The 23,240-nt window shown below is 41.6% G+C and overlaps 1 protein-coding gene across 6 annotated transcripts in view; it reads right to left on the minus strand.

Moving 5' to 3' along the window:
* Positions 1-433: 433 nt before the first annotated feature.
* The window catches only part of LOC128888305 (dnaJ homolog subfamily C member 5), a 129,520-nt gene continuing 106,713 nt past the window's right edge, over positions 434-23,240 (minus strand). For 4 of the 6 annotated variants that reach the window (XM_054145043.1, XM_054145040.1, XM_054145037.1 and 1 more), the window contains one exon: positions 434-1,822. In XM_054145043.1, the coding sequence (XP_054001018.1) occupies positions 1,755-1,822 (68 nt within the window). In that variant the 3' untranslated portion in view covers positions 434-1,754. Of the gene's footprint in view, positions 1,823-2,359; positions 2,832-23,240 lie in introns of those variants that run through there. The other 2 variants (XM_054145041.1, XM_054145038.1) reach the window with 1 other exon arrangement.

The following is a 23,240-nucleotide window of genomic DNA, read 5'->3' on the forward strand; positions in this document are numbered from 1 at the left end:
CAAGCAAAGTGAAATTTCAGATTTTTTAAGAGGAAAGAAGATGCAAGAACGTTACACGAAAAAAAAGTTTTGAAAGTAAAGGCGATATCATTTCGCCGAAAAATATTCTCGGTTGATTACACTGACCAGTGACACGAAGACATTTATTAAATTAAAGTTGCGTTAAATTAAAAGAATATTTTCGTTTTGTGTCTTACATACATGTATATTTTTAATAAAAATTAACTTCTTTATGTAGAATTAAAAAAAAATTGTTTTTAATATTTTCGGAACGTAACCGCCCTTTTTGTACTGGCTCTGGGTCTCATACAACACGGTTTCACACAACGCGGCATTTTCTAGGAACTTATCTACCGTGTTATAAGAGGGTTACCTGTACCGACCGTTTATACCAAAATAGTTGAAGTACTGTACCGTAATTTAAAATATCAAATTTGCCGAAAGGTATTTTCTTTATTATATCAACGTTTTTCGAGACATTTGCTTATCATGCTTCACATGTTTCACTCTGTACATATATATTATATACATTAACATACACATACAGTTTCTTATGTATCTCATGCATTAACAAATTAAAAGTTTTTTTAATTATATACTAGCTTTCAATAATAGCATTACTTATATGTTCGAGAATATTAAGTATCTGTGAAGGAGGAACTTACATGTTGAGGCTCCTTCGTGTCACTCTTTATTTTATGTCTTCGCAAGAAACGTGGTGGATTTGTGCGTACACATCATTTCCTCGTTTTTATTTCTTTTCTATTTACTAAACTCACTTTAAGTATTAACTCTGGTATACCAGTTTGAAATAAAGTAGTGAGCTCCTGTTTTATTTTTCTTCTAAATCAAATCTGAACTTTTTCAATCTTTCAAGCGGGTACGAAGAGTGCACGTTTTCCAGTTTTATGCATGTAACACATTGATTATATATAATATGCAATGTCCTCTACATATGCTGGTGGAACAATATTTAGTATCGCTTACATACGACTTAAAGGATTAATTACCAACAAATAGATCAGTGATTAAGTCATTCGAAAAGGTGAAGTATATCGTGTTGTTGAATATAATGGTTCTAATGACATGATCATTGAAACATTAAAAATGTAATCATTTTAAACACTTTCTGAAATTTTAAACCACAAGTTTGATTCTTCGAAAATACAAATTGCGTTTCTTTTTTCACAGTGACCTTAAACTAATTATTTCTATTTATCATGATACATGTAATACATAATTTATTACATTCATAAGATTAGGAAGTACACAAAAAATACTTAAATATTCTATTTTCAAAAGTGTGACTTTGAAATAATTATGTTAAGTAATATTATGTTATAAAACGTGCGAAGAAAATAGTCTAAATTACTTAGAAAACTCATCACCTTAAGGATGCAGTTTAATTTGACATATTTAATTTAAATTTTCATTATTCGATATCTTTGAAAAAAACTGTTAGGAATACTTCGAGTTTTACAAGTATATTTGTAAAAAAAACTACTTTCAGCTTGAAAAAAGAAATATTGCTATAAAATAATTCTCAAATAATTTTTGTAAAATATGTATAAACAGTGAAAATGATATTGGCAACTACTAATTTTTTCAAATGACTCACCACTGTTTAAATGCGCAACCTAAAAATGTAATTGAAATTGTTCGTAAATGCACGCAAAAATCCACCTCGTGAATAATTATGCAACAAATCTTCTATTTATTTATTTATATGTATATTAGATTATTAAGTATCATGACTACCACTTTGTAGGACCCGTACCAGTCGTTCCAATGTTCACACCAACGAATGGATTTGTTGAAGCGGCTATAATAAACAAACAAAGTAAAACAGTAATTAGTAAAAATCACTAATCTTGTTTTGCATTTAATAAACTGCAGCTCATTCGATATTTTAATGCTTTCCAATCAAGTTATTTTGGGATTTTTTTTATTCTTTTTTTTTAACTGAAGATAATATGGAAGCTATACATAATAAACAACGGTTATTAGAAGAAGCATTCCTCGTGGCAGTGGCTATAAAAGATATCAGTGTTTCTTGAAAAACTATTACAGATAGGGTCAAAATTCGTTTCAGCTTTGTAGGGTCCTCTACATATAAAGCATTGCAAATTAACCAACTTAAGGGTATGGGGGTACCAACATTCATTCCTTTTAAATAAACAGCAAAGACACATAGTATTTGCACTTGTAGGTAGCTCATCCAGAAATAAGTACCACTTATTTGAAACATTTTTTAAAATAATACGCTATTAAAAATGAAATTAACTGTTTAATTGTTCGCTTGAAATGTAAAAAAGGAAACATACAAACGCTAAAGTAGGACAAAAATAAAAATGCGACATGAAAGAGTAGTTCAATATATTTACATAAAAGAGCGAATACAAAATATATGGGATAAATAATGTGTATTTAAAGTACAAGACAATAAAAGCGAAACATCTAACATTATGCATTTTATTAAAGAAAACAATAATGTAGCAACTATTTATATTAAATTGCTTTTAGTAGTATGATCATCTTTCAATGCACTCATGCAATTGTCATATACGTGCACATATGCAGGGTGTCCCACGTAATACTTCTCACGATTTTTCAACTACTTGTCAAAATCTGACAAGAAAATATTTTGAGCAATGTTGACCAGTTTTCGATTGGCTATACATTGCAATAAAAAAGTACGAATAATTTTTTTTTATTATTGTCAAGGTCACCTTCATTTTTCTTAAACGGTACTGTGTATTTTTGGTTTAACAGTATTATAGTCCGTGTTAAGATGAATTCATGGACCTAGTGTACTATGACCTTAGTATGACCTGGAAGGCAAAGAAATGAAGATTTCATAATGGTGTAATTAGACCAGAAATGATGATTGTGACAGTTAATTAAAACGAGACCGTTTAGAACGTTTAGTAAAACGAGAAATATTTAAATAATATTTAAAAATATTTATTAAATATTTAAATTGCTTAAAACATTTCAAAACAGCGTTATACCGCGTGTTTAAATTCTTTTTATCATTTCTTCACAGATCGTGTTTTTGATGATACAGAACACCAATTTATTTGCTTCAAATATCAATCTTTTAACGTAAGAATGGTGCCTTAGGCTTTTCATAAAAGTTACTCTATATAGCTCAATTCACAGCTGCCAGGCTAGCCATACATAGTTTATTTTGAATGTGCTTTATGTAAAACTGAAATTTTCATATCAATCACGTTTTTGGACAAAATTTTACTACAATTCTAATTTCACTGAAAAAAGAGACATATTAATCTGTGTTGTCGAGATTAGTTCCTCCTCATAAGATAAATGAACTTCAAAGATTAGAAATGAAACAAACTTGACGGCGTAAATTTCGTAAAACAAAATAGTGCAAAATTGAAAAATGAATGAAAGTTGGTCACATGTTTTCCATAATCGTGTAATATAGAATGATAACACATATGAGATTTGTAGGTTCATTTCACATATACAGGGTGTTCCAAAACTCGCGTAGAAGCCGGAAATGGGGAGTAGCTGAGACGATTCTGAATAACAATTTCCTTTGTAAATATCGCCGGTGGGGCATCGTTAAGGAGATATTAAGAGAAAACCCCGACCAATCAGAGCGCGCGTATACCGTTGAAGCGGCCGCGGTAGCGAAGACTACGCGCTGGCGGCCGCGCTTGTACGAGAACAAGTGACTCGACGTGCATCGAAGGACGTTGCTGTTACCGCCTAGCGCGTAGCCTTCACTACTACGGCGGCACCAACGGTATACGCGCGCTCTGATTGGCCGGGGTTTCCTGTTAATATTTCCTTAACAAAGCCCCATCCGACATTTTTACAAAGAAAACTGTTGTTCAGAATCGTCTCAGCTACCCCCCATTTTCGGCTCCTACGCGAGTTTTGGGACACCCTGTACACATACACTTGCAATCTTTTCCAGGTATTGCCACAACAAAATACAGTCGGGGACACGAATAGGGGGCCAGTTTTTCAAAAAGTCGTAACCATGGGAGTTTTCAACCGATTTTCGTGAAACTTCGTCAAGAGTAGTTTTTAAGTGTCCTCTGGGCGTGTGCGAAGATGCATTGATGCGAAGGCCTTAATTCATCCCCGTAAAGGGGTGACGGAAGGAATTGAAAAAATAAAAAAAAACCACTTAGGGCGACTCTCATTGATGCCCTCTTCAGAATGGACCCTTTGAAATCCCTCTCGGACAAACCCACACCTCATAACCCCTACCTCCTCCAAAATCCACAATTTTTGAACGACACTCCCGAATTCGGGCTCAATGCATTCCCTGGAATCTCCTGATCCAGGAAATGCCAACGCCCACGCCGTGCGCTCCATAGGCACCCCTTGGAGGGGCGGAATAGCTCACCACTTTTCAACCCCTTTCATGAAGGAGCACTTCCACACCTCAGAGGGTAATGAAGGGTATCCTAGTGTGGAACGGGAATGCCCTACATTCCAAAAAGAAACAAGTATTAAAAAAGTCATGGCATACCGCAATTGGCCATACAGAACAGCAAAAGCTTACATAGAAGGAAAGAATTTGACAGAAAGGATGGAAGGCATAAGCTACGAGGGTACTCAAGGAAGTTGAGGATTTCCCCCCACTCCCAACAAAACCAAAAGTAGAATACTGGGAATATAAGGAAGTACCAGGCCTAAACCCAAAGGCAAACAAATGGACGAAATACCAGAAGAAGGGAAAGGAAAAGGAATTAACTAATAGAGGAAAATAAAAAGAGAGCGACGAAAGAAATTCAGCAAATAATAATAGAAAAATAAAAAAAGAAAAAAGAAAACCAGAAGGAAAAGGGAGAAAGAAGGAAGGACTGAGATATGAAGAAGAATATAGTGGACCAGACACATATAAATATGGACCTCTCACAATTTGAAGTGCAAAGAGTACCAGAAGAAGAGAGGGTTTACGAATTTGGAAGCCTATATCAGGAGAAGGATATCAAAAAACAGTCGTATCTAGAAAAAAATAATAACAGAAAACTAATAGAGCAATTAAAACAAAAGAATGAAGATGAGCTTATTACCCAACTGATTGACCTAATATGGGAAAAGAATCTACAAGGTCAAGTCGAAACAATATTCAATAAAGTCAAGTATAGGGCAAAATGGAAACCATCACCAACAGATGAAAAAGGGGATATAAAATACCAAGAAGATTTTGAAAGACGAAACACGGAGGCAGAAAGGGAAAAGATAAGGAAGAGAACTGAAGCGAGAAGACTACAAGAGGAAGGTTTAAAACTGTTGGAAGCAGGGAGAAAATGAATTGCGACCATAACTAGAGACGAAAGGTATAGCAATGAAAGAGGAATCCCACCCCCAAAGGAGGTGGAAATAAGCAACATAAAAGGCCAGTTCCTCAGGGAACTACTGGCACTGAAAGACAGGGAAGAAAGGGAAAAAAAAGAAAGAAGAGAATAGGGAAAAGCAAATGGGAAAGATGAAGAATCACCAGAAATGGAAGACTGGTAACAAAAGAGAAAGCCAATCCTGGCTTAACTTGTCTTATCTGAAGGTATATTCCTTAAGTTAAGAAATATTATTATAAACTTAATATATTGTTGCGCCGGGGGGTTGGAACATAAGAATTCATTTTAATTAAATATAAACTTTATTAACAAACTATAACTTTTATACAATATAACGACAATATAACGATAATCTTGGAGACTTGTAACGAAACGTCTTCTCTCTTTGAGTTGTCGAATCGTTCTCTTCTATTTTAAAAGTTTGCCGCTTCCTGGCAACCGGAAGCGCGGGAACTTGTTTCCGCAACTTCACATCGTCGCAACATCTTCACACCGTCGCGACAATGTAACTTAGAACTGTAGTGCGGCATCTTCATACCGTCGCAACAATATATACTTAAATTTTGTCCAAAAAGGGAAATTTATTTTATGTTTTGTGTATTCTTTTGATTAGATTATTACAATTTTATAACGTATAGTTCTTAACATAAGCGCAAAATAGTTTAAAAAAACAAAAAAGAAGAAAGATTAAGTTATGTACACATATTATTTTAGTTTGCAGCTATTACCATAATAATAGTCACCTTACTTTTGTTGATACTAATAGTTATAATTTTTATATGATTTTCGCTTTTCTTCATACTATTGTTCTATATTTCTCACAAGTTCCTATCTTATATATGAACGCTAGAAAAATAAGTTTAGATAGTAGATACAAAAAAGAGAGGGGGGAATATTAAAAGAATATAATAAAAAAGAAATCCTTAATTAAGACCTCATTAACATGGTTAAAAATAATCGTTGTAGTCGTTATGTTTCTTATTAACAACGATTACATACGAAATGAAAGTAAATAACCAACAAACTAAAGATGTAAATACGCATGTAAAAAAAATGACAAAGTACAAATTAGAGACTAAAAAAATAGACAATATATAGCAGAAATTTTTCCTCAAGTGGAAATAAAAATAAGTAAGTTAAGGTAGATGATAAGAAATGTAGCAATAAGGATGTAAACGTTTTCGTTGGGCAAGAGGAGGGAAACTAGTGCCTCGAACGCCATCTTTAGACAGCACCAAAACATATACTAAAGTTTGTAATGTCTAGAGGAAATAAACAACTAACTAACGTGTATGTAAAGAACTAAGTGACTCAGTGCATGTATACGCGAAACATTCGAAGTGTAACCAGTGCTGTGAGTGTTAGTGTTGTATGTTTTGATCACTGTGTGAGATTTTTCACTCTTTTGAACACGTCGAACACTCGAACGATCATGTCGAAATCGCGAGACGTTTCGCCTGCATCACAGGCATCAGAGCCTACCGAGAGTGACGAAGAGGCTTCTGCGGACCACGCGGTCGAGTTGCTTGAGCCCTTGGCAACCCTCAAAAGGTCCATGAGCTTACACTGACCATGCCAAATCAGGAACCCGTCCTCTCAACCACGAGTCCGCGCAAAGGTTGAAGAGAATCGACTGAAACAGCTTGTGGCCCTGGTCAAGGAGTTAGAGGTGACCGTCGAAAAGGACACAAAGAACATCGACGCAGTTGAACGCACCATAATGTCAGCCACCGTCGATGATATCGATTAGGATTTCAAACAAGAACACGCGGCTCTCATCCAGGTGGACCAGCTTCTCAGTTAGACCATACTTATTTTGAAAATAAGGTGTGTTTTACTGAAGGACGAGTGATAATAAACGCGCGGAAGCTAATTGCGCAGCTGGAGCGCAAGGCCACTCCACCACACCCACTCGCAATTATGCCAGCCCAGAACACGCAGCCTCGCAGCCGAATCAGGTTACGACGTCCACGCAACAGCGCACACACTCGTCCGAGAACCAGCTGCCAACTTTCAGCGGAGACTATAGAAACTGGCTCGAATTTAAAGATGTCTTCGCATCAGTGGTCATTGAACGCGCAGACCTCGCAAATAAAGAGCGACTCCAGAAGCTGAAGAGGGCTCGGGAACGTTCCCCGCGCCGGCGTACGCCCCTACGTGGGGGTATGAATGATGGGGGGCCGTGAGAGGCGTCCCCGCGACGACATGTGCCTCACACGGCGGCGAAAGTGGGGGGCCAGGGCGTGAGCTGACCCTGGCCCCCCGAGAGGCTATAATTCCCCTCGGGACGGGTCGACCATATTGGTTCGACCTGTGTCTTACCGGTGTCGGCGTCTTCTTGTCGGCGGCTCCTGAAGCTCCCTGAAAGCCAGTTTCCTGAAGCTAGTATCCTGAACCAGTACGTACAAGAAAACACCGGGGGCTGTGGGTGGACCGAGCGAGGCTCGGGAAGCCCATTCCGACGGCCCCAGGGATGGGGACACCGGGCGGGTCCCTCGGCCCGGAGTCTTATAGAGTAGGTAGTGGGGGAAGCTAGCACCCTCCCCCCGGGATGCATGTAAGCTGGGAAGTGTCCTGCGAGTACTCGCGTGTACCAGGCCCTTCCCACGTAGCTCAGGCGGATGTGGGGTTTTAGTTGGGTAGTCCCACATAACCTCGATTTTCCCCCCGAAAAAAAAAAATAATATAAAAAAAAGACCTGGGGTCTGTTGGACAGCCGCTTCGCTAACGAACACCTCATCATCCAGGGAGCGCTGAACAAGCTATGTATATATTAAAACTTATGACGAGGAAGCAGACCAGCTCGTTGAAGAGGCTGGTAGAAATTCTCACACAAGACCACACAGATCTTGGAAGACTTCGAACTGGCAAATAACCACAATTGTTTTATGGCCACTCATCTTGTCCATATCTTAGACGCAGACACTAGGAAATCCTGAGAAGCGACATTGGCCAACGAACAGGAATTTCCCACGTTAGAACGCAGCAAAGAGTTCCTGCTTGACCACTAAGCAACCTTCGAGCAAATTGAGCTCTTGGACTCTGCACGTTCACCAACGACCATTCGGACCACGCAGTCAGCGCAGGTCCGCTCAGGAACAGCGAAGACAGGGTCTAGACTGACCGCTCTGGCCAAGCCAGCAGGCCCATTAACAAGACCAGCCCACGCAGTCCAAACAGCTCGAACTGCCACAGCCCAATCAGACCTCGCAGAACCATCAACCACATCTAAGGCGCGGCCATCAGTGCAGTACCCATGTGCACTGTGTGAAAAGGACCATTTCCTGTCTTCATGTCCGGTTTTTAGAAAGAGTTCCCTCGACGATCGTCTGATGATGGTCAAAGTATACGCACTCTGTGTAAATTGTCTCGGACATTACAATTTACGCAATTGTCGCACGGTGCAGCAGTGAAAATTGTATGACGAGCATCATCACACACTGCTGTATGGTGCAAATCTCGGCGAGGTGTTGGTGGCTGGCTAAAAGCCTAATCGGTACTTTACATCGAGGTCCATGCTATCTACAAGTAATCAGGCCACTCAGTGAAAGATCGAACCAGCCATCGACCCCCACGCAGTCCACGCATCATGAGTTCACGCTCCACGCCTCCAAGGCCCACGCATCCACGGCTCACGTGTGACGTTCGCATATCGACCATCCAAACCGTGGATATATATTTTTTTCCCTTCATAACAAAGACAGGGTTACGTAGTTAGTATTTGTACATTCGAACGTCACTCTGCACCTTAGACTGAGCCTATGCGATAACAGCGACGGGCGCGGAGCGAGTGACCTATTTCTTGCCATATCATGCGTTCCTGATACAACCACGGTACGCGGCCGCGGCTTATTCGCTGTCGTAAACGCGGATTCGCTTACCTTACCGCGATATACGAAAGTACAACCGTTTTTCCAGATTCAGAGTTACAGTTACGGGTCCCGTACGATTCTCGGTACATATTACCACCCACCGGTGGGTAGCCAGGTCTAATAAAACCTATTGCTTTATTTCGTCGAATTGAAGCGTTGCGTCAGCAGAGGAACCGCCGGCCGTGCATATCTATAGCGTCGACCACCTGACTCCGATAAGGCGAAACCTAAACATCTAGGAATCATTCCGAACAAGATGTTATTGCTAAACGCCATGAGAAGAATCAACCACCACCTATGCAAATTCTTATAATCACGTGATATGATTTTTTCTCCTACCTTCGGACCAAAGGGCCCGAACCAGGGGTATAAGTACGCCCACAATTTAGGGGCTCGAGGTAGTTGTCCGGAATTGTCGAGAATCGTTGTTAGTTAGTCAGTTGTACAGAATTGTCGAGAATCGTCATTAGTTGTCCAGAATTGTCGAGAATCGTCATTAGTTGTCCAGAGTTGTCATTCTTTTGTACGTACAGAACTTCCGGTTTAACGGGCATATAACAGAGACGTATAGAACTGTGAGTACTGAATTTTTTGGGAAAACCGGGAGAAAAAACATAGTGTGAAGGGAAAGTTTGTGCGGAAAGTGCAAATGGGGGAGGGTGGAGGAGTAGGGAAAGGTGAATTTCCAAATCTAAGGGAAATTAGCCCTTAGAAGCCAAGTGAACTGTGGACAGGACAAGAGGGGGGGGGGGGTAGGCATACCCCAGTGTTCTTTCCCAAAATTTATAGGTAAAAATTAATCGTTGACTGGGTAAAAATAAAACAATACCCCCGCGGGGGGACCCGCAGTTTTTAAAGGAAAGGAGAAGAAAGAAGAAAACTCGAGGGAAATAACATCGAGAAAGAAATAGGAAATGAAGATATAATAAATTAAATTGAAGTGGAAATAAGCTGAGGTGAAGAGGAAAAAGGAAAAGAAATAGAAATTGAAGAGGTAGAACTAAAAGAAACAAAAGGGAAAAAAACGAGGAAGAAATAAAAGGAGCATGCTACAGCTTAGAAATCCTAGAAAAATATAAAGATATAGTAAAAAAAAAATGAGTGAAGAATGGAAGAAGACGTTAGGGAATCAAGAAGAGGGTATTTCCAATCAGGATATAGAAGGGAAAGGGAAAAGAAGTAATCAAGAGATGGGCCAAGAGGAGATAACTAGACCGACAACTGTACGGAAAGGAAATAGGGAAAAAGCTGAGGAAACGACGCTCTGCCTCCTGGCGGAGAAGTCGGACAGCAAAGTAAAGGTACGTGTAGAAGGTAAAGAGGGGGAAAAGACAAAAGAGGAAAGCCAAGCTTTCAAGAAAAAGGAACATGGAGACATAAAAATACACGAGGACATAGGAAAACTGAAAGAAAATACTGAAGGCTATTGAATGGTGGATCATTAAAAAAAGGAAAGTTGAAGATAATAAAAAAGACTGGGAAGTGATCAAAAAACAGGTAAAAAAATCAAACAAAAATAAATTAAAATCTGAAGGAGACAAACCAATGGGGATTATTAAGTCAAAGGCAGACACCACATGCATAAGCGATACGCCAAACAAAAATAAAGAACATAAGGAGATGAATAAAGGTGTTAATGATATTTCTGCTCCCTTACAGACACAAAAAAGGAAAAATACAGAAGATGTAGCGGAATTAAAGAAATAAGAGAAGATTGTATGCGCGTTATAATAATACAGTAAAAACCATAGTTATTACCATGTTTCAATTTTATTTCAATATTGTCTGTTTTCTGCTCTACCATCCGCGAGAAGAAGGTCATGCAAGTGCTTACATTTACTTGTATTTACTACTTGTTTACTGTACTAATGTAGCAAAACGGGGACGTAAACACTTGCCCAGCCCTCTTCTTGCGGACGAATAGTACATGTATTGGCATAAACAGTCACTTGAAAGAATCCCTATTTTGACTGGACATGTTATGAATTTTGTGGGAATTCCAACACTAGCAACTGTGACAACCGGGCGAATGATAAGCATTCGTCAGTCTTGCCTTAGAACGTGTAATGAACGTGTGTGTCCTACATTTATTATATACTCGTACATTTTAAACAATCTAGTTTCATTTGATTTGAATATTGCCTATAAGTTCACATATTTTTGACTTGTCTGGATGTCTAGAATGTCTTCTTGTACTACTAACACACTCCGAACAGGTTAAACCGCTCTTCCTACAATTCAAGAACCGTTCCTTCGTGGTTAGTATGGGTTACAGTAACCTTCACTTCATTAACCGGGTTTGTACGGTTTATAATAGAACGTAGTGATATAGTCAAGTGCGCGAGAACAATCGGTGAACAAGGATTTTGTAACTCGAGCATCATGTCCAGCGAAATAACGGCCCGAAGTTTCGTCAAGTTCGAGAACAACAATTTCCAACATTGGAATGGCCAGGGTGCCAGGCCGATGAACTCGAGTACCCTATAAGGAAAACTCTGGATCAAAGACGATGCAAAAGCAATGTATCTGATGTCGGCGGCGATGAATCCCGAGCAGATGGACAACCTGTTGATGTGCAGCACTGCAAAGGAGATGTGGGATAAACTCTCAATTATTCATGAACAGAAGACAGAATCTCACAAATTTCTGTTAAGTCTAAGGTTCCACGAGTATCGAATGGATCCGAAGGACTCCGTGGTTCAACACATCTCTAAAATGCAGAATTTCGCCAGGCAATTGTTGGACCTTGGTGAAAGCATTCCTGAAATAGTGATAATGTCCAAAATTCACGCGAGTCTACCGCCAAAGTACCATCATTTCCGGACATCCTGGGGTAAACGAAGAATTGAGCAGACAAAAAATCGAACTTCTGCAAGCTAGACTAATTGAGGAAGAAGAGTACATGAGCATGGAGGAAACAGAAAAAACGGCATTGGCCGTTACTTCAAGCAAGACAATGGACGTTCAAATCTCGCAAGGTCAAGACAAAAGCAAACGCAGAGTGCTACATGTGTTCGGAAAAAGGACATTTCGCGCGCGAGTGTCCCCAACGGAAAAATAAACAGTCGTTTGTGCGCAGGGACACAGCGACAAGTGACTGTGCACTGATTGTGGTGAGTAAGGCTACGAAAACCACTCACGGGTTAAGTGATAGGGCCAGGATTATTTTTTCTGAACCGTCGTCCGAACAAAAACACGCAGTCTTGAACGCGAATTAAAACGATACCTGGGGCGTCCGCGCAAATAACTTTTCGCAAGGAATGGTTAGTAAATTACCGACACAGATGTCGCGGCGACAAAGTAGTTCTCGGGGACGATCGTGAGTGCGACGTAGTTGGTGAGGGCTCCGATCCGATCATGAGACTGGTAAACGGAAAATGGTTGAAAGGACACATTGACAACGTGTTATATGTGCCAGATATAGGGACAAATTTGTATTCTGTTGGTTTAGTCACCTTTCATGGGTTGAAATTACGCTTTAAAGAGGACTCAGTGAACTTTTTGCGTGGAAATAGTGTGGTGGCAGCCGGAGTGAAACAAGATAACCTCATTTACAGGATGCTCATCAAAGCAATCACTCTGGATTCCAGCGAACTTCACGCAGCAGCTGCAGACTTAAGATTGTGGGACGAGATACTGGGACATCTTAACAATCAAGTACTCAAAAAGCTGGTGAAACAAGGGTTAATCAACGGAATTAAGATCAACAGTGTGGAGGATCAGTCGTGTGAGAACTGTCAACTTTGTAAAGCACATCGGCTCCCGTTTAGAAGGTCAGTCGACAGGAACACCGCACCTGGTGAAATGTTCCACAGCGACGTATGTGGTCCCATGTCCGAAGCTTCACTAGGAGGTGCAAGATATTATGTACCATTCATCGATGACGCGACGCGACGGGCTCAAAAACTGTTTTCTTCATCAAGCACAAAACAGATGTCGCAGATCAACTTCAAATTTTCGAGAAATTCGTGCGAAACAAATTTGGAAGCCCGGTGAAGGTGTTAAAAAGCGACAACGGGACTGAGTATACAAACAAGAGGATAGCTGCACTTCTGGAAGCACGAGGTATCGTTCATGGGCGAATAGCACCTCACACTCCAGAACAAAATGGCAAGGTTGAACGCAATAATCGTACAATTATGGAATGTGCAAAGACACTGCTGAAGTCCGCGGAATTGCCCAGTTTTCTTTGGGCGGAAGCTGTAAACACAGCAGTTTATCTGCTGAACAGAACGACGATGTCAAGCAGAAATATACACAAGACGTTGTACGAGCTGTGGAATGAAAAGAAACTCGAGCTGAGCCACCTCAGAGCATTTAGTTGTAACGCATATATGCACATACCAAAAATGTTCACAAAGAAATTCGACCCACATGCAAAGAAAATGATCCTAGTTGGATACCAGGATGACTCAACCAACTGTTCTGCCCCAGAACAAGAAAAGTGATTGTGTCAAGAAATGTCAACAAATGTAACTTTCAGCGAAAGCAGAAAAACAACAAAGTCAGTTCAAGACCCGAGCAGGACGTTGAACCTGTGACGTTCTTCGAGAACCAGCAGCTGTCAGGACAGACTGCTGAATGGAATGATGAAGAGGTCCAGCGACAGACAGACGCAGCAGAAGACAAAGCAGAAGACGCAGCTGAAGGTGCAGCAGAAGACGTACCAGCCTCATCGGTGCAAACCAGGCAGCTAAGAGATCGGGCCTCCAGCAAACTCCCTGCAAGGTACGCTGCAAATAGAGCTATTTTTAATGTGCCTAACTCATTTGTAGAGGCATCACAACGCCCAGATGCCTTATACTGTAGAAAGGCTATCACAGAAGAACTCGAGGCACATAGTCAAAGTAAAACTTGGACATTTGTTATACGAGAACCAACCATGAGGTTAATCGATTCTAAGTGGGTGTTCAAAAGGATTTGCAGCACCACCGGAAAGACAAAGTACAAGGCACGACTCTGCGCCAGAGGGTTCATACAGAGGGAAGGTCTTGACTATAAAGAAACGTTCTCTCCCGTGGTGAGATATGACTCACTAAGAACGCTTCTCGCTCATGTGGCCTCCGAGGAACTGGAAACTACAAGCTTCGATGCCTGCACTGCCTTCCTGTATGAAAGTCTCGAAGAAGACGTCTACATGAAAGTACCTTACGGTGTGAGTGTCACAACAGACAGTGATAACTGGGTTTGTAAACTAAATAAATCTTTATATGGCCTCAAAGAGACCCCCAGGTATTGGAATTTAAAATTTAAATGCTTTCTGCGTAAATTTAACCTATTTAAATGCAATGCTGATAAATGTATTTTCGTAGGAACTGTCAAGGGTCATAAGACATTTCTGGCGTTGTTTGTGGACGACGGGTTGCTGCCGACCAGTTCGAAAATAGTTATAAATACGGAAGAGAGGGAGACACCTGTGAGCCTTTGTCTACAACGTATTTCTCCCTCTCTTCTGTTTCGACTACCGAAACGCTACTGTTTCCGTCGGCCTTTGTATCAGTCGGTGTTTTGAATCACTTTCGTTACAGTCAAAAACCACGTGCGCGTTGTATAAGCCTGTTTTCTTTATTTTTCTGTCAGCCTAGTGTAATATTATTTTTATTTCGTTCTCAACTCATGTACCTAAATAAATATATATATTCAATTTTATATTTCTTTGTACTGACTATAAATCGCGGGATAGTTCTATTTATTGCACCATGTGCCCTAATTCACCTTAAAACCTCAACAGATTTTCACACTCAAGTTTAGAATCAAAACATTAAAATACATATAAATGTAAAAATACATCCATACATACATACATATACATAAAAAAGTGGAGGACTCAAGGAGTTATCACAGAAAAATAAAAGATCCCTATAAAAAACTACAAGAAAGTAGAAAACGATGTGAAATCACAATGAGCTGCCAGTACATGAAAGTCTTTTCCAATAAAGTGCAAAGGCGACTCTGTGTAACACAATGCAATTCGGTGGTTTCCAACTATGCTGTGTTCAACAGTGCAGACGTTCAGATCCTAATGACAATTCATGTAAAGTGACTGCTCCACACTTTAGCGGTGACATGAAGGAGCTAAATAGCGTACCATCCACAAACTGAGGCTGTTTAAAAATTTGCCTTGATGTCCGCGGCCTGGAAGTCAAATGCTTGGCGTGGCCAGCTAAGGCATTCTCAGATCATCAAGACCCATACTTTCTCTCTCGCAGGCTTTTACATAATTTGTCAATTTAAAACTCTTACGATATGAGTACATTTCCATTATATTGCGTTTTAAATTATTTCTAAGGTCATTCATCGACACCGATACCTTTCCTCTCACAAGCTTTCAGATAATTTGTCAGTTTAAAACTCTGACGATATAAGTACACTTTCATTATTTTGCGTTTTAAAATAATTCTTATTCATCGACACGACCTTGCCTGGCCACGCCAAGCATTTGACTTCCAGGCCGCAGACATCAAGACAAATTTTTAAACAGCCTTAGTTTGTGGATGATACGCTATTTAGCTCCTTCATGTCACCGCTAAAGTGTGGAGCAGTCACTTTACATGAATTGTCATTAGGATCTGAACGTCCGCACATAATAGAAAATGGGAGATCAGTTTGAATCTTTTAAGGTTTCAAAAGTACGCGAAACGCATTGCAGGAAGTCTCATTGCAAGCAATTTATTAAAAAAAAAATGTGATATAAATAATGTAAATGTAATCAGTTTATCAGTAACCATTAAATGCAACAAGACCTTCTATCATGTGTCATGCATACTTTTGAGAACTTAAAGGATTAAGTTTGACCTTTCTTTTTCTATATTATTGTAATACAAGAAATTATCTATTACAAATAGTGGATATCTGTTCATTTTCTCATTTTCTCATTATTTAAATTTGTTACAAGACTTTCTGCCATGCGTTCTGTGAACGTATGAACTGTATTCTAATACAATAAATTGTGCGTTAGAAATAGTTGATTTCTTTTTTTCATTTCTCGCTTCATCTTTAACATTTAAATTTCTTGCAGTGAGACATCCTGCCATGCGTCTCTCTCCCTTTCTTTTTACAGTTCATACGTACGCAGAACGTGTGACAGAAAGTCTTGTTGCAAGCAATTTAAATGTTTATCATGAAGTGAAAATAAAAAAAGTGGTCCACTATTTATAACACACAATTTATTGTATTAGAACACTCATTCTCAAGCTGGTCCAAACTCAAGTCACCTTGCCACGGCGAACACGCAGACCACGCCAACACAAGGTACTGGTGATCTCGAGCCCCCGTAGCCACCTCAGCCCATTCAGATTACGCGCAGCAGATCGCCGGCAAGACTGTCGACGGAGCTGCAATTTCAAGCAAGAGCGCAGGAAGGGCGCCTCGACCAATTGTTGGCGCTGGTCGAGGCGCTCGAGCAGCTTTCCAAGAAAGACCCCGCAGCGATCAGCGTTACGAAGCCCCGAGTCATGGAGGTGACAATAGAAGAGATCCATGGGGACTTCAAGACAGATCACGCAGCTCTGTTACGAGTGTGGCCAACCTCGCAACAGGAACGCGATTATTTTAAAGACAAGGTGTCCACAGCCGAGAGTCGCGTGGTCATGGGAGCTCGCGAGCTGGCCTCATCCCTCCAGCTCAAAGTCCACGCAGCGCAACCTAGATGCCCGAGGTGGGATTGCCATCTTTCAATGGCGATTTCACAAAGTGGGCTGATTTCAAGGACACGATTACGTCAATCATCATTAATCGCAAGGACATCGAGGATAGTGATCGGCTGCACTATTTAAAGGGTACAGTCACAGATAACGCAGGTCAGGTCATCTCTCACGTGCAGGCATCCAGCGCCGCATTCAAGCAGGCCTGGCAACTGCTGCAGAGAGTACCTGCACCGGATGAGGCGGGAGCCGACACTGCAGTGTCACCACTGCGGCGAGGAGGTGGACTCGGCGTGGCATACACTAAGAGCCGCAGTGGGTGGGTGGGACCTCTCACTCGCGGCCATGGTCGACCACATGGTCTCGAGCGAGAGATCGTGGAAGGCGGCGGCCTCCTTTTGCGAGAAGGTTGTGTCGCAGAAGAAGGCCGCCGAGGGAGCCCAGGAAAAAGACCCGGGCTCGGCAAGGAGGATGTGGGCGATGACCACGCAAAGAGCCTACGCCCTACTGAAAAAGGCAAATATCATTGACGAGACCATGCAGGCACTCACGTCATTTGGGCTGAATGACCGACACAACTGTTTCCTCATATGCTACCGCGTCAAGCTGCTGGACGCAGAGACGCGCCACCAGTGGGAATATTCCCTAAAAAATGTTAAGAAATTTTCTACCTTGGAAGATTTAACGACCTTTGATGTGGAACACGCTCGCATCCTGGCACAAGTGGAGAAAACCAACACAGCTCGCGCCACTCAGCAGACCACGCCAAGAAACACGCGTCCAGCCATGACCACGCAGCCCATTCAAGGTCGTCTCGCTACCGCCCGTGCAACAGCAGTAACAGCATCCAGACCTACGCGAGTGGAATCCCATGCACCCACGCAGAAGGCAGCGCCAGCACCAACAGCCTCATCATCCTCTGTCCGCTCAGCTACACCACAGAACACGCAGCGCGCAGCTCCATCAGCGGTGGAGTATCCCTGCGCGCTGTGCAGCAAGGAGCACTACCTCTCCTTGTGCCCCATCTCTAGAAAAAGTGCGAACGATGATCGTATCATGGTGGTCAAGGCACACTCGTTGAGTGTCAACTGCCTTGACCACCACAATCTGCGAAGCTGCCGCACCTCACAGAGTTGCAAAATCTGTGATGAGCAACATCACACGCTGTTGCACGGTGCCGATCTGGGCGAGGTGTTAGTTGCTGGATACCAGCCCACGAAGACCACGCAGTAAGGACCAGGTGCAGTCGTCGATCAGGCAGCTAACGCATCGCAGAACAACGCAGTGAACATCTTTAAGGACCACGCAGGACACGCCCACGCACTACACGCTCACCGAACACCCATACCACGAACTACGCTTCTTGCAGCTGCAAGAAGTGATTCTGGTTCGGAAATTTCATTTATTTCATAGTCGTTGGCTATCCAGCTTCAACTCAAACGACAACGCTCTGCGCTGGATGTCCATGGAGTTAGTGGGATGAAGACCACGCAGTCGAGTGGAATAGTCAATATTACTCTCCATTACTTACAGGCCACTCCACGTGAACGTCCAAGCCCACGTGTTAAGGAAGGTTACAGCCAATCTTCCTACTGAACCACCACCTTCAGCATCCCTACCACCTCTTCTGGAAAAACTGAATCTCGCTGATCCTCAGTTTCTGTTATCCAGACCAGTGGATCTCATTCTCAGCGCAGACGTCTACGGGCAAATTATCAAGCCCAATATCATCGGACACTCGTCCACTCAGCTCATCGATCTGCTGTCAATCTTTGGATGGCTTGTAATCGGGCCCATCGAGGGCTCTCAGACTACTCGGTGGACTGTTCATCAGGTGTCGGTCAATAACACCGATTGCCAGCTGAGTAAGTTAGTCAGTCGATTCTGGATGCAGGAAGAACCACCGCAGGACACGGCACCCTTGCTCACTCAAGAAGAGCAAGAGTGTGAAGATCATTTCAAGACCACGTATTCAAGAGACTCTGAAGGACGCTACATCGTACGATTGCCGCTTAAAATCCATCCTCGAGCACTTGGCAACTCCTATCAGCTGTACACCAAGTTCATCCGTGTAAACGAAGAACTTGGTCATATAGTAAGACGAAACCATGACTCAATAACTAGTTCGTTTCAGTACTTTCTTCCACATCATGGCGTTCTGAAGTTGGATAGCACAACCACCGCTTTACGTGTGGTCTTCAATGGATCCAGTTCAACGTCTTAAGGCTACTCATTGAATGATTTTCTTCACGCAGACCCTAATCTCATGCTAAACATCGCAGATCTGCTCATTTGGATCCGCAGATACAAACATCTTTTTGCAACGAACATCACCAAGATGTATCGCCAAATTAAAGTACATTCTGACGATTGGGGTTTACAGCAGATACTCTGGACTGACGACGCAAATCAGGAAACGCAGTTTCAACTCACCACGGTCACGTATGGAACGAAAGCTGCGCCATTCTTGGCTATCAGAACACTCTTGCAACTTGCTGAGGATGAAGGATCGAAGTACTCTCTTGCTGTGAAGCCCATCAAATATGGCAGGTATGTCGATGACATTTTTGGTGGTGCAGATACAGCTGATCATCTCATTGAAATTGCAACTCAGTTAACACAGTTTTCCTACGCTGGTGGTTTTCCACTGGCCAAGTGGCATTCCACTAGCAAGAAATTACTCAACGCCCTCGCATCAACGCAGAAGAACGCATCTATCTCATTCGACGACTGCAAAACCAAGATTCTCGGAATTAAATGACCCCTCATCAAGATACTTTCAACTTCTCTACAATAGCAGCTACGCAACGCACGCAGTTCACGAAACACCCCATTCTCTCTAAAGTAGCACAACTTTTTGATCTTCTCGGTTTGGTCGCGCCTGTAGTCATTAAAACTAAAATGTTGATTCAGGAGCTTTGTTTACAGGAACTCAGTTGGGACGACATTCTGCCTCCTCAGATTACGAAACGCTGGCTGCGCATCAGGGAAGATCTAACCAGTCTGGCCAGAGTTTCCATCTTAAGATGGTTTAACACAACAACCACGCCTACTGTTGAACTTTACGGTGCGTCAGTCTTCGCAATGGCAGCTGTCGTCTACCTTGTTGTCCGCTCACCGTCCACGGGTACCCACATTTCTCTTGTCTGTTCAAAAATTCGAGTGGCATCACTCAAACGACTAACCATCCCGAGGTTGGAATTAACAGCAGCGCTGCTCCTTTCTAAATTGATACAGCATGTTCACGCTACTTTGAACATGACTGTCACTCAGACATTTTTGTGGACGGACTCAGAATTTACTCTTGCATGGATCAAGACGCACCCATTCAAGTGGAAGGATTACATACGCAACAGGGTAATCCAAATCCAGGAAATCACGCAGACTTCTCATTGGAGGCACGTACCATGAACATCCAATCCAGCTGACTGCACGTCAAGAGGCATGACAACAGACCAACTTCAGCAGCACACTCTGGTGGACGGGACCACCGTGGCTCAAGAAAGCTCAGAACGCATACCCCAAGCAGACAAGTGCTGACGCAGACGAGTTAGGAGCTCCAAAGGCTCGTCCTGCTGTCTCACTCCATATTATAAAGCCTGTGATCAAGGAGTATCCCTGGGAATTAATTTACAAATATTCCTTTGTTAACAGGTTACTCAGAATCACCTCTCTCTGCCTCATATTCAGGGACAGACTGCTCAGGCGACGCAATGCTCTGCCCACGCCACTCATCACAGCTGCTGAAATAGAGAAGGCCAGAATTTACTGGATTCAGGCCACGCAATCCTTGTACTTCAAGGACGAAATTGCAGCCTTCGCCAAAGAAATTTCTCTTCCGTCAACGTATCCGTTCACTCGACTGACCGCCTACCTCGACCATCAAGGAATTGCCAGAATAGGCGGACGTCTTCAGCACTCAGAACTCTCGCACGAAGGCAAACATCCAGCTATTTTGCCTCGTGATTCACGGTTCTCAGCACTTCTCATCGACCATGCCCATCAACAGACGATGCACGGAGGTACGCAATACACCCTCGCCTTTATCAGACAATGCTACTGGATCATCGGTGGACGAGCTCCAGTGAAATCGCATATTCTTCGGTGTGTAAAGTGTGCTCGGCAGAGGGGGATCCGTGCCCATCAACTGATGGGCCAACTAAGAAGATGCTTCTCTCACGCGTGAGAAATCAATAACATTACTCACGCAGATTGAAGTCATCCTGATCTCGAGACCTTTGGAACCACTCAACGACGCTTCTGACGACGGTTCATTCCATTTACCAGAATACTCCATCATTGGCGCTCAGCTTAACGCACTTCCGGAAACATCGCTTCTCGGCGTCTCACTCAACAGATAGTCGAGATGAAAGTTTCTGCAACAACGCCTTCAACAATTTTGGAGGCCCTGGTCCACGCAGCATCTTCAGCTACTCCAGACAACACGAAGTGGCATCATTTTACCAGCGAGATCGAGGTAGGCTCTTTTGTTCTCATTATTAATGAATGTTTGCCCCCAGGTAAAAATGCCCAATGGCACGGGTTATGAAACTCATACGAGGCAAGGACGGATTGCCCAGGGTTGTCGAACTGAAGGCAGCTACCACGACGCTCACTTGACCAATCGTCAAGTTAGCTCTGCTCCATCGGCCCACTTCAGACAGAGCAGACACGCAGAAAACATCATCGACCAGTCGCTGATGGCCGGGGGGAAATGTTGGCGAATTGTCGATTTGTATCGCGCACCGATCGTAGTCGTAACTCGCAGGTGTGCGATAGCGGCAGCACCTCCCGGTCGCGTTTTGTTCACGCAGCCCTCTCACCATGCGGGAGCCGGCATGCTGCATGGAAGACACCATTATCGGTTTGCGCCCAGTACGTTCAACACGTGGTAAAATCACCTAACGTAAATCTCAGTTTATCCACGTAGTGCGACTCGGAGTTTCTCGTCGGTTGTAACCCATTTCAAGTAGTTCGGGGTTAGGTCGCCAGCAGAATTGCGTGTAATTAATTACTTTTAAAATTAATTTCCGCCTTTAATTGACAATTAATTACAAACGATGTAATTAAAAATTATTTAATTAAAATTGAATTAAGCAGAATTAATCGAAAGTCATTCAATTGACGATTACTTTAAGCAAAATTAATTGAAAGTCATTTAATTGACGATTTGTTTATATCTTTAATGTTATAAAATAATTTTTTGGAAAAAAAGTTTAACCGACTTCGAAAAAGGTGCAGTGAAAAGTATGAAATAATTCCTAGTCAATTTATATGAATACGCACTAGCTCTAAATATAATTGCTTAAAAGTATGGGAAAATGCAGTGAAAAGTATGAAATAATTTCTAGTTAATGTATATGAATGCGCACTAGCTCTAGATATAATTGTTTAAAAGTATGGGAAAATGCAGTGAAAAGTGTGAAATAATTTCTATTTAAACTGCATTGTTATTATTCACCATCGTTTGATGAATTTGGTTAAATTATTAAATACATCATATTAAATGCAATGCACCTTTTTTGGAGGCGGCGCAGATGTAAAAATTGTTTAATTCCTGTTTGGGTTAGCTTTTGGTAGAGGCGGCAATATTGAATGCTGTCAGTGTATACATGTTTATTGTCTATGAGGAATTAATATTTAATGTATATAGTAGTACGGAAATATAGTGTGAGTAGATTTGGGGCTTTTTTTTGGAGGGGAGTGACGGCCATATTGATTACTGCTAATGTATAAACTCTCCATATGGAAATACTGTATAAATAAGTTTGGGATAGTATTTGGAGGCGGCGGCGATATTGAATAGTGTTAATGAATATGATGTCAGAGTGGATGTAATGATAGCAATAAATAAAGACCATATTTTTTGTTTCTCCGACAGAAAGTTAAACTAAGTTTAGCAATTTTTAATATACTTAATTCTAAATTTTGCGCCGCCTCCGAAAAAGGTGCATTGCATTCAATATGATGTATTTAATAATTTAACCAAATTCATCAAACAATGGCGAATAACAATCCAGTTTAAATAGAAATTATTTCACACTTTTCACTGCATTTTCCCATACTTTTAAGCAATTATATCTAGAGCTAGTGCGTATTCATATACATTAACTAGACATTATTTCATACTTTTCACTGCATTTTCCCATACTTTTAAGCAATTATATCTAGAGCTAGTGCGTATTCATATAAATTCATTAGAAATTATTTCATACTTCTCACTGCACCTTTTTCGAAGTCGGTTAAATTTTTTTTCCAAAAAATTATTTTATTTCACTCTTTTTAGTGGAAATCTATAACCAATAGGTTTCATGCAATAAGAACAGCTATGAGCCATATACAGGATGACCCAAAAACGTTGGAGGTCCTTGAAAAGACTTCTT

This window comes from Hylaeus anthracinus, unplaced genomic scaffold (assembly GCF_026225885.1).
Source record: "Hylaeus anthracinus isolate JK02 unplaced genomic scaffold, UHH_iyHylAnth1.0_haploid 11991, whole genome shotgun sequence".
Classification (NCBI taxonomy): domain Eukaryota; kingdom Metazoa; phylum Arthropoda; class Insecta; order Hymenoptera; family Colletidae; genus Hylaeus; species Hylaeus anthracinus.